We start from the raw sequence: 12,656 nt of genomic DNA, 5'->3' as shown, positions 1-12,656 counted from the left end.
GCAACGATGCTACCTGCCTGTTTGCTTCATCAATTGGCAAGGAGTTCCCAAGTCCCTCTTACAAAATCCGAGGTCTTGCAGGCAGGCAGTTTTGGAAACGCAGGCCTCCCAGTGCGAGGAAAAGGGTGTGCCAATATTGGTGCGCGGGTGAATTTGCAGGGTGTGTGCAAAGGGCAAAGATGTCGATCACAATTGGGTGTGTGTCCCTAGGGAAACGAGCCAAGCCAGGGACAATTACTTTCTGCAGGGAGTTTAGAGACACTCCCAGGTTTCGGGTTTTGCAAAGGAAATTTTGCAAAGCAAGCAGGGCCTGCAAAAGCTAATCAGACATTGGTTTTATCGTTCCAAGTCCGGCACGGTCCGGGTTTTTTTGGGTTCCTCAGCCAGAAACCCCACCGGCGAAGCAGCTCCTACCAGGTTTGATTTGCAAGCCTTTGTCGATTATTCCATACGATTTATGTTGCTTTTGTCGCATTCCTGTGTTCATGGGAACGGAAAGCAAGGAGCGAAAAGAAAGCCCCTCGTTATTAGGATTCGAGCTCCTTGCCTTATGCCTTGTTTAAAAAATAGTTAATAACTATTATGATTTTATTATTTATACCCAGAGCTTTTCTTTCTGGGGTGGACGCCGGGGGACGCACCTCCTAAATGGTTTTGGGGGGCCCCCAAGAGAGTGGGGCTCTAAGCTAGAGCTTGTTTAGTTTATACGTAAATCCGACATTGGCATAAATAGATGGATAGATAGAAAGATAGATACAGTGGAACCTCGGTTTATGAACACCTCGGATTATGAATTTTCGGTTTACAAACGCCACGGACCCACCTGGAACGGATTAATTCACTTTCCATTACTTTCAATGGGAAAGTTCGCTTCAGTTTATGAACGCTTCAGTTTATGAACAGACTTCCGGAACCAATTGTGTTCATAAACCGAGGTACCACTGAAAAGGTAAAGGGACCCCTGACCATTAGGTCCAGTCGTGACCGACTCTGGGGTTGCGGCGCTCATCTCGCATTATTGGCTGAGGGAGCCGGCGTATAGCTTCCAGGTCATGTGGCCAGCATGACTAAGCCGCTTCTGGCAAACCAGAGCAGCACACGGAAACACCATTTACCTTCCCGTCAGAGCGGTCCCTATTTATCTACTTGCACTTTGACGTGCTTCCAAACTGCTAGGTTGGCAGGAGCCGGGACCGAGCAACAGGAGCTCACCCCGTCACAGGGATTCGAACCGCTGACCTTCTGATCAGCAAGCCCTAGACTCTGGGGTTTAGCGCCACCCAAGAAAGTGTCCCAAGAAAGATAGATACGGTAGATAGATTTTATTTTGGAAATGTACATCCAGGTTGTTGTTTTCCCTTTAATTGTTTTGGCCCGCCCCCCGCCCCCGAGAGTGGGGCCCTAAGCTAGAGCTTTAGCTTAGAAGTAAATTTGGCACTGGGGGGGGGCGTGTCTTGACACATGTCCAGATATCCAGGACAGGCACAGAGCCAAGTGACCAGCAGGATACAAGATGTTCTGGGGGCGGGGAAAGGGGACACCCAGGGCTTTACGGAGAAAGGGGGGGTTACTCTTTCACCAGGGGGCCCTGTACCTACCCACCACCTCTCTGAGAGGTAAGGTCCTCCGACTAATGCATGACAACCCGACAGCGGGCCACTTTGGGAGGGACAAGACTACACAATTGATCACGAGACACTTCTGGTGGCCAGAGGCTGCGGGAGGACGTCCGAGACGTCGTCAGAGGCTGCGACACTTGTCAGAGGGCGAAAGGGGACAGAGCAGCGCCGGCAGGACTGCTTGAGCCGTTGCCCACGCCCAATAGGCCTTGGGAGGTGGTGTCCATTGATTTCGTCACCGATTTGCCCTCTTCCAGGGGCAAGACAGCAGTACTGGTGGTAGTGGACCTCCTAACCAATATGTGTCACTATGTACCGTGCGCAAGGGCTGACACAACACAAAACACTCTTGCTATATGTAGGTTTTATTTTATTTGTTTTTTTATCTTATATTTTGGAAATGGAAATGGAAATCCGGGTTCCCCCCCCTTTAAGTTTTTGGGGGGCTCCCAAGAGAGTGGGGCCCTAAGGTGGAGCTTGTTGAGCTTCTACCTAAATCTGGCACTGCGTGAGTTGTTGGGGACCCCAACTCGGGCCTGTCGCCCTGGGGGGGCAGGGGCCATCTCCACGGCAGAGCAGATGCTTTCATGCGGAAGTCGGCGGGTTGGAGAGCCCACCTGCCCACAGAGGGCCATTCCCGCCAGCCCGTTCCAAGACGGGATCCATTGTTGTTGGCACCTTGAGAGACAATGGAGTGTGCTTCCAGGGGTGAAGGGGAAAATCAGAGGGACCTCTCCTTGTGATGCAAGCACACTGGGCAGGGTGTCTGGGGGTCCTGGTTGGCCCAGACCCCCCCCCTGGCCTCGCTGGCGGGGGCCAAAAGAAAGCAAAGATTCCTGCATTACACAGGGTTGGGCTAGATAGATGACCCTCGTGCCCCTTCCGGCTCTACAATTCTACGATCCTTTCCTGAAAATCCCCAAGAGCTGCTGCCAGCCAGTGCAGGCAATATTGAGTTAGGTGGATGTTTTGACTCAGTGGGAAAACAGCAGCTTCTTATCACTTTCCATTATTGACATTTAGGGCGGTTTTTTCAAGATTTTGCACACAAAGGTTCCCCGGAAACCACAGGGGAGTCCCAAGTCGGGTTAAATATCATAGCCCTCCCCCCTCCTTGCAGTTTTGGGGGACGGAGGCAAGAAACTCAGGAAGACACAGAGTAAATTTCACAACTTTTATTTCAACACTTGTACAAAAAAGCCTGCAAACTTACAAAGCCTCGTTTTCAAATACAGTTTTTTGAGGGGTTTTTTTCTTCCTGAAAAGGCCGCAAGTATTCTATAAAAATATGAACCTGGAAACTGGTTCTTTTGTGTAAGTTCTTCATCGAGCCACAGCATATCAGGAAAATCATATTTACACATATTTACAACTTAAGGCCGCTGTCCCAATGTGGGGGGGGGAATCAAAATACGTCCCTCCCCTGGAGACCAGCTAGCTCTGGAAAGTGGAATGCAATTTCAGAGGGAAGAAGAAGAAAACTATTTTCTTCAATCCCCCCACAACTTCTTCAAAATGCCCAGAATTTGGGGTCTGGTCTGCACCCAAAAAGGCAAAAAAACCCCACATAGAATCCTAGAGTTGGAAGAGACCACAAGGGCCATCCAGTCCAACCCCCTGCCAAGCAGGAAGCACCATCAAAGCATTCTTGACATATGCCTGCCAAGCCTCTGCTTAAATACCTCCAAAGAAGGAGACTCCACCACACTCCTTGGCAGCAAATTCCACTGTTGAACAGCTCTTACTGTCAGGAAGTTCTTCCTAATGTTGAGGTGGAATCCTTCTCTGGAGCAACTAATTTTCTTAGCCTTCAACAGCACAAAGGTTCCTTGCTCTCTCCTGCCAAGCTGTTCCGATCCTCTTTTCCCCACCCCAGAACACCTTAAAAACCTACGGGTGGATCTTCCCGCCCTGAAACCCAGAGCGGCGGGTTCGTGGATGGGATAAAATCAGGGGGGAACCCCAAAACCTTTGCTCAACCCCGCAATTTGTCCCGCAGAGGAGCCGCTCCCTGGGGAATTTCTGCACCCTATTTTCTCGCCCGTATGTGTCGGGAGACTCAGCTGGTCTTAAGAGAAACCGGGAATGCTGTAAAGTGTCTGAGTCACAAGGCAGGCATTCCCCCTTGGGGGGGGGGCAAATGTCCCCCTTTCCTCCTCCGTAAAGGGAAATCTCGGCGGATCGGGTGCTGTCGGTCTGGGACACCCGAAACCATCGCCTCTGCCGCCTCGGGGGGTGCGGGTGGTCAAGGAGCCATCTCCCCGCCGGAGCCCCTCTCCTCATTCGCACGCAGATTGCGGGGGGTTCCAGCCTCCGGGGTTGCCGGCGGCTCCTTCTTCCTCACGGGATCCCAAAAGAGATCCATCCAAAGAGATCTAATAGCAGCCGAGCGCCTCTCAGCAGGTCATGCAGCGGGGGCGGATGGCGGTGTCCGAAGGGGGGTTGGGATCCACCTTGAAAGGAGAGGAGGAAGAGAGAGGTTAGCGAAGATTCGTCGAATGCTGCACGGGATCCCGGCTGTCATCTAGCCCAACCCCCTGCAAGGCACGGGGTTCAAGAGGGGACAAGGAGCAGCCCAGTGCCCATTTTAAGGGGCGCCCCCGTCGAAGGGACCCATGGGGTCACCCAGCCTGTGCAAAGAGCTTTGAAACTCAGGGTCGTGGGTTCAAATCAAGGTTCCTGCGTGACATGGGGGTTGGGATGGATGACCTCTGGGGTGTACGCCCAAAACAGCCTGCTCCTTCTCCCCACCAGTGAGGCGGGCCAAGGAGGCCCACGGCCGCCCGCCTTTCAAACGTCAGGGTTTCTAGTCCTCAGTAAGCTCACCTCGGAATACAGCGGAGGTGGCCGGAAGCGGAATTCCTGGATGTAGGCGAAAAAGGGCCCTTCGAGGACGCCGGGGGGGCCGCTGCTGTCCTGGCTGGGTGGCGAGAGGGTCTCCAGGGGTTCCTCGCCGGACACGACAGACGAGTATTCAGGCGGAGCTGCAGAGAGAGCACAAGGGGAAGAGTTAATGGGTTGCTTTGAGAAGGTTTTTTATATATATATTTTTAGGGGGGGAAAGGGGCCATTTTGGGACCCCAACTTTTTCACCTCCCCAAGGCGGCTTGACGCACCTGTTTGTTGTTCCTCCTCCTCCCAACAACCCTGCCAGGTGGGATAAGCCTAATACTGGCCTTTCTCCAGGCTGCTGTCGGACTACAATTCCCATCGTCCATGTTCCCGCCAGCTATGGATAATGGGAGTTGTAGTCCAAAGACAGCGGGGGACCCAGAGGTTGAGAAATTAATTATATTATTATTATTATTATTATTATTATATTATTATTATTATTATTATTATTTACTCAGAGAAAACCCATTGGTGGAACGTGATCCCCCCTCCCCTTAAAAGAATATTTCATTCTTCTTTCCCGTACGGAAAGCTCCACCTGTCGCTCAACCGTTTTTAGATTCCCCTTTACCCAATTTCTCCATTCATCACCCAAATTTCGTACAATTGCGTTTAAAGCTCCCGCCTTCCCTTTTTATATATAATAATTTCTATGACTTTTCAATTACCATCTAATTGTCGCCTCGTTATTACAATGCCAATTTATAATACAATTATTCACACCAAAATACCGAATTATATAATTTATATAAGGCTAGGATTGGGCTAGAATTGATGGCTTGAGTATTTGCGTTCCAAACTCTTATTCACTTCCATTACGTTCCGGTTGTAATAATGATCCTACTTATGTAACAACCGCAATCTTAATAACTTCTATTTGTGTCGACACATTAAATGATTTCTGCCTCCTCTAATTTCATCCTCTCCGACGCTGCTCCTTAATACGTTCTGCGCTTCTAAACCCGCCTGCAGGAACAGCTTTACATAGGACGTTCTTTTTATATGCGGCTATTTTGTAAAGTCGTTTTATAAAGCGCTCCTTATATAAAATCGTTTTTTAAAAAGTTCTTTATATCAAGCTATTTTATAAGAAAGGTTTTAGATACCGTAGATAGATAGGTTTCCAGTCTCCGCAACTTTACACAGGAGGTTCATTTTTTATGCAGTTATTTTGTAAAGTCGTTTTATAAAGTTCCTTATATAAAATTGTTTTATAAAGTTCCTTATATAAAATCGTTTTTTAAAAGTTCTTTATATAAAATCGTTTTTTAAAAGTTCTTTATATAAAATCGTTTTTTACAAAATTTCTTTATATAAAGCTATTTTATAAGAAAAGTTATTCCCATTCCCGTCTTCTCTAAAAGATTCCAAATTTGTATCTTTTATCGATTGGTGCTGGTGGGTCTACTCTTGAGTAGGGCTTCGCTGGCGAAAACCAACTGCAACACAGGCGCGCAAGGCAATATAAAATTGCCCCTAAAAACAGCGTTGCAAGGTCTGAATTTTTATGGGTTCTTACCCTCGGGTTCTTCTGGAATTGCCATCCGGGCCCAATCCAGATTGACGCTGTATTGGCTGCTGATGCTGGAGGTGCGGCTGCCAAAGGGGTGCAAGGGGATTGTGCCGATGACCAGCGGCAGTTCCAGGAACAGCTTCGAAGTCCCCGGGATCTCGATGCAGACCTGCCAAGTGGGCAAAAAACGAGGCATTTTTTAAAATAAAAATAAATAAATGAAATTAGGGCCTCCTACATCTCATGCAACCTGGACAGCACCGGATCCGCTGCGGAACGGGATCCGGGAAAATGAGATCCCTGCTCTGAGAACCGTGGAATTGCAGAGAGTTGGGGATTTAAAACATAAAACCACGGTTGGAAAGGGACCTTGAGAGTCATCTAGTCCAACCCCGAGGCCCCCGGGTATAGGGCGGTATATAAATTCAGGAAATACTGTATTTTTCCGTGTGTAAGAGTATATCCCCCCCCATTTTTTAAGTTTAAAATTGCGGGGGTCCTCTTATAAACGGAACGTTGCAATTCTTTATTTCTTCATTTTGGGCTCAAAAAATAGGGGTCGTCTTCTACGTGGGGGTGTCTTATACATGGAAAAACACGGTAGTGGTAGAATAATAATAATAATAATAATAATAATAATAATAATAGGTAACAAGCATTCGTTCTTTTAGATGCCAGAGGTTTGCCAACCCTAGTTGAAGGAGAGGCATCGCCCTGCTCTCTCTCTCTGAAGGGAACGACACTTCTGAATAAATAATAATAATAATAATTCATTATTTGTACCCTGCTCATCTGCTGTGTGGCAGGGGGCTGGACTAAATTTATTATTATTATTATATTATTATTATTATTATTATTATATTAAAAAAATACCACCTTATACCCTCGGGACCCCTTCCAACTCTGATTATCCCAAGTCCGAACTCCCGAAAAGCCCGAATCGGAAACCCTGCTGAACTTTGCTGCGGGCCCGTGTCGGCGACACCGGGCAGTGACACCCAATGGCTCTCCGCATCCCCCCTGGAACCGCAGAAGGTCCCCCCCCCAGGGTTTTCACCCCAAGACCTCCCTCGCTCGCTCCGCCCGCTAGGCCAGACTCCCCCCCCCGCTTCTCACCTTGAGCGTGTACTCGACATGGAGGATGCGACACTCGAGGATGGAGGGTCCCACGGGGGGGATCTTGATTGCCCGGCCGTGCCACACTTCCCTCTTTCCGGCCGCGATGGCATCGCCCAGCATGGAGGCCACCACGGACTTCTTCTGCTTCCTGGTGCCGCGGGCCACGAAGGTCTGCGTCTGGATGATGGCCGCCTTGGGGACCACCGTGCGGGTGGTGCAGTTGTCGATCTCGGCAAAGATGGGGATCACCTCACCTGGCAGGGAAATGGGCACATTGCTGCGTTAAAGGGAGCAGGGAAACACACGCAGGCAAACCCCTGTTCCTAAAGCTCCCTCGACCTTTGTCCTGCTGGCCAGCCAGCTTTTTATTATACTGTGAGCCCGGAGAGCTCCGTTGGCGCCGGTAACATGAAGGTTGCGGGTTCGAGACCCGCTACATTGCAGGGGGTTGGACTAGATAACCCGCAGGGTCCCTTTCCAATTCTGCGATTTTTTGTTTTTTATCACCGTTCTGCAATGTGATCTTAATGTTGCATACTGCACCCTGGGATCTTCTGATAAAGGGTGGTACATTATTATTATTATTATTATTATTATTATTATTATTATTATTATTAAGACATCTGAAGGCAGCCCTGTTCAGGGAAGCTTTCAATGTTTGAAGTTTTATTCTGTTTTTAATGCTCTGTTGAAAGCCGCTCAGAGGGGCTGGGGAAACCCAACCAGATGGGCAGGGTAATAATAATAATAATAATAATAATAATAATAATAATAATAATAATAATATATTTAAAAATCGCAATGGGCAGGGCAAATGTTTCAGCTGGACTTTTGGGAAGCGAGGAAATCTGTTGTGGGGAGCGAAGGGCTGGCAGCCAGCTGTCCTTCCTTGGAGGTTTTTTTAAATGGGGGCCAAGCAGCTACCGCCTAGGGATTTCGCAAGCCGCGACACCTGCATTTTCAGGGGGTCAGGCTGGGTGACCGCTGGGTGACCCAATGGTTCTAAGCAACTGTGTTTCCTCAGGGCCACCGGCGGATTCCCCGTATGCCAACCCTAGACGCCACAGAGTCAAGTGGCCTGGGTCCTCTGGCTGATGGGCCGAGCTTCGCCATAAGCCACACCCCCCCCCCGATCTCCACTTCCAGGGGATGCCCCCTACAACTCACCTGGGGTATAGCCTTTCCGGTCGATCTTGGCGGAGACGGAGACCTGCCCTCGGTTGCAATACCAGGCGCGTGCCAGCTTCTCCTTGGCACCGGCTTGTGGAGCCTGATGGGCAGAAGCAGAGAAGGAAGACAATTTATTATTATTATTATTATTATTATTATTATTATTATTATTATTATTATTATTATTAATTAATTATTATTATTATTTTTAATTTGATTTTCCAGATTAAAATTCAGATAACAACATAAAATATAAAAGCGAGATTCCCAAGAATCTCCTGGACTTTCCCTCCTCCTCTTATTGTTAATCCTCTCTTTCTGCATCTTTTATAATAATCCTAATTTTAGTATCTCCGTTATGTCCAAAGGTCATCATTACACTACAAGTGTTATTCCGGAAGATATCATCATCATCATCATAGGCAAAACGTCCCGGTTTTAAATAGGGCTGGAAAAAGCCCCCCCTGAGCTGAATTGCAAAACTGGCATTTGTTTCCTTTTTCAATGTTATTTTGATTATGTTAGACCTTCAAACATTTCTATCCTGCATTTGGGAATCTTTCTTTTCATCTTTGAATATGTGGTCAATTTTTTTCTTTTTTTTGTAAATTCCGAAAATGCAATAAAGTTCATATGAATCGCAAAATTGGAAGGAACCCCAAGGTTCATTTAGCCTGACCCCACAATTTGCCCGGCATGGGGCTCAGATCTGTGACCCCGAGGGTCCTCACGCCCTACCGGCTGAGCTATCCTGAAGTTGGGGAATCGGTCACAGAATTGGTTCCCAAATCCCTCGCCAAATCGCTTTGCCTCCCCAACTCACCAGTAACGCCGGCGTGTTGATATCGATGGGCTCAATAATGGTGAAATCCTTTTTGGCTTTCTTGACGGAAGCCCAGGGACGGTGGAGCTTGGCTTTCACCCAATAGCGGACGCTTCCGTGTTTTCCCTCAAAGGAAGTAGCCAAGGATCTATCAAGGGAAGAGAAAGGAAGTATGAAAAATGAGACCTAATAATAATAATAATTTCTTTATACCCCGCCCATCTGGCTGCGTTTCCCCAGCCACTCTGGGCGGCTTCCAGCAAAATATGAAAATACAATAATTCATCCACTATTAAAAGCTTCCCGAAACATTTCCCTCCTGCTAGGAGGGGGCTCCGAGTCCGTAACCCAACCCAAAATATCTTCCGTTTTGCTCCGTTTCATTTTTAATTTGGACACTTTCTATGTGACGACACACAAGGCAGTTTAAGGCAACCCAACATACAAGAAAGAACAGACGCCGTAACAAGACGTCGCTTTAAGATGGAACGGTTCCTATCGAATAAAGGAATATTCCGCAATCGATTAGAATAGCACCCAGTAAAATTGACTCTCCAAACATCGGCAGATGTTTAATAAAACGGTAACTTTATGATGGAACAGTTCCTATCAAATAAAGGAATATTCCATTATCTATTAGGAGAGAATAGCACCCAGTAAAATTGACTCTCCAAACATCGGCAGATGTTTAGCCTCAATAAAAGGTTAACTTTAAAATGGAACAACTCGTATCAATGGAATATTCCATAATCTATAATAGGACCCAATAAAATTAGCTCTCGAAACAATAGCAAATAATAGCTGGACAGAAATTCGCTCCTCACAATAAATAAATTACTAAGCTACAACCAACAAGTCACAAGGCATAAAATAACATACAAAAGATCACATTGATAAACAAAGACACAACTTATAAAACTACTTTTTAAAAAAAAATCTGGGTGGGTATTTTGTCTTGGGATTTGAAGTTCGTTTTATGTATGAAATTGCCCGAACTTGTTTCATAGAGTTGGAAGGGATTCAAAGGGTCATTCTGGACCACCACCCCCTACCGCAAGAAATGCCAACCAGATCCGCTCCAGAAATACTGGGGGGGGGGGATCAGGTTGGGCAAAGGCTGATAACGAAATGATAATCATAAAAAATGCAAAGGCAACATGCAATGGCGGTGGCTGCACTGACATGCAATGGCGGTTAGGTTTTTTGCTGCGCTGCCAAGTTGCTTCCAGATGCAATCTCTCCACAAATCTAATAATAATAATAATATTAATAATAATAATAATTTGAAGAAGTGTTTGACTTACTCTGGCAGCTGGAAAGTGAAAGGGAATTCATGTCGGCCAGCCTGAAGGACAGTGGCGCCTCCGTTGTCTGTTGGGAAAACAAAAAATAAAGGAAGTTGAAACGAATAACAGACCTTTTTTTTAAAAAAGAGATGTTTTTCTGGAGAGGAGCTTGCTGTTTTCCTGCAGCAGTCAAACGAAGGAAATTCAACACAACATCCACACTCAGCCAAAAGCATGAGACTTTTTTTTGCTTCCCATAAACAACCCGCGATCGTTAATGAGCACACAGCGAAAAGGGTGGGTTCAGAAGGTATTACACAACAATCTCTCTCTCCCCCCAAAATATACTCGGTTCCTACAGCCCAGGTGCCCTGCAAAGGGGAGTTTTTAGCAGAAGGTGCCCCCCCAGGCCTGCAAATACGCCCCAGTTGAGACAGGCAAGATCTCCCAGGGCTTTTGCATTATGTAAGCGCCCGGCTCCCAGGAATAGAATCGGCTTGGGCAAAATCTGCCCCTTGGAGGAAGATGAGCCGAGGTCAGCAAGGCCGGTGTGTGTGTGTGTGTGACCCCAGGAGGCGGCAGCCGCAAGTTCGCCCCCTGGGAAATTGCAAACAAACATCCCACCCAGATTCGAAAAACCTGCAACTCCTGTTTTCCAATTGCAACTGGCCTTTCTTAAGGGAAAGCTGGGCCAGAGCATGTGAAAGAATCCTAGAATTGTAGAGCTGGGAGGGGCACCCCAAAGGTCATGCAGCCCAACCCGCCCCCGCAATGCAACTTGGAAGCATAGCAAAACAGTTCGTCTTCTGCCGGGAGGGCATCTGCCCTGCATGCAGAACGTCCCAGATTCAATTTGTGGGGGGAGAACTCCCTGCCCAGAAATGTCAGAGAGCTGCTACTGCCAGCCTGTGGGCTTCATATAAGGCTGCTCCCTATTTATTCAGGGTCCTGCTCTATTTTTAAGGCCCACGGCTCAGCGAGCTGTTGGGTTCCCCCTCTGTTCCGAGGATCACGCGGACTGGAGTCTTGCTTTCCGTTTTAGAAAGGTCTCTGGCATCTTCTCTCGGGTTCTCTAAGAAGCGGCAGCCCTGCCGGAGGGCTGCTGCCAGCCAGTGCTGGCACTACAGAGCTGGGTCCAAAAGCAGCTTCCCTGTCGCAAACCCCTCTTTAGAAAGTAGCAGAGCCGCTGCCCGCCCGCGTCGGCACTGCTGAGGCAGAGAGGCTTCGCAAGCAACATGGAGAGAGACAGACTGGGCGCTTGAGCGGCGCTCCCGAGGAGGGGAGAGGAGAGCACTGCCAGCCCGTGTCCGCCCTACAGAGCTGGCTGGAAAAGCAGCTTCCCTTTGAAAAATAAAGGAGGGGAGCCGCTGCCCGTCCGTGCCGGCCCTGCTGAGGCGGAGAGGCTTTGCAAGAGAGAGACAGATCGCGCCGGGCAGGCGAGCCGGGCTCCCGCGGAGCGCAGGGAGGAGAGGGAGAATGCGCGCTCTGCCCGCGCTCAGAGGACGCCTTACCTGACGGGGCCAGGAGGGTCTGCCGGTGGTTGAGGAACTCCACCTGGTCGCTGTAGCTCTGCGTGTAAGCGGTGCTGGATCCGGCGCTGCGAGACTCCGTCCAGTGCACTTTGGCCGCGCCTTGCGCGTGCAGATGGAGGGCGCCCAGGCGCGCAGTGCCAGACAGCTCCACCACCACGCGGCCGGCCACGCTCTCCCCGGAGCTGAAGACCGGCGGCGAGGCCACCTCGGGGCAATCCAGCTCCACCGAAAGTCGCTTCACACGATCAAAAATCATCTTCGCGTATCAATAAGCCTCTACGACTGTTCTGAGCGCACCGCACCGCGCAAAGCGCTTTTTCAAGGCTCGCCAAGCCGCGCCCCCTGGTCTCGAGCGCCCTATCGGAGCAGGGGGGCGGGGCGCCACAAAAAGCCCTCCCCCAGACCCCCCCCACGTCCCCCCTCAACCCCCACCCCTAATGCCCCCAGGTCTGGCAGGCAGCTGAAGGCTTTTGCAAAAACAAGGCAGCGAGCATGCGCGCCCAGGCTGGTCAGTTTTGGAGAGACCGGAGAGATAAACTTTCCTCCACTGGGCAGGAAAGAAAAAAAGCAAACAGAAAGCTGAAAGGGGTGAGCCAAGAGATAGATATCCATCTCTCCCTCTCTCGTTTATTTATTTTTCAATTTATTGGTTCTATTTGTATCACAACCTAAAAACGTTTCCATTTGTTTGTGCAATTTGTA

The 12,656-nt window shown here is 48.8% G+C and overlaps 1 protein-coding gene across 1 annotated transcript; it reads right to left on the bottom strand.

Annotated features, from left to right (window-relative positions):
- Window positions 1-2,779: 2,779 nt before the first annotated feature.
- On the bottom strand, window positions 2,780-12,257 carry LOC118085915 (arrestin domain-containing protein 2). Its single transcript, XM_035117006.3, has 8 exons — window positions 11,934-12,257; window positions 10,441-10,507; window positions 9,137-9,284; window positions 8,311-8,413; window positions 7,141-7,397; window positions 6,031-6,193; window positions 4,446-4,603; window positions 2,780-4,072 (listed from the first exon to the last, which is right to left on the bottom strand). The coding sequence occupies exons 1-8, from the start codon at window positions 12,208-12,210 to the stop codon at window positions 4,016-4,018; spliced, it is 1,230 nt and encodes a 409-aa protein (XP_034972897.1). The 5' UTR covers window positions 12,211-12,257; the 3' UTR covers window positions 2,780-4,015.
- Between the last annotated feature and the right edge of the window lie 399 nt (window positions 12,258-12,656).

The sequence above is a fragment of the Zootoca vivipara genome, chromosome 6, assembly GCF_965207765.1.
Source record: "Zootoca vivipara chromosome 6, rZooViv2.hap1.1, whole genome shotgun sequence".
In the NCBI taxonomy this organism is placed as follows: Eukaryota; Metazoa; Chordata; class Lepidosauria; order Squamata; family Lacertidae; genus Zootoca; species Zootoca vivipara.
The sequence above is the reverse complement of the archived record's forward strand: the minus strand, read 5'-3'. Positions and strand labels throughout refer to the sequence as shown.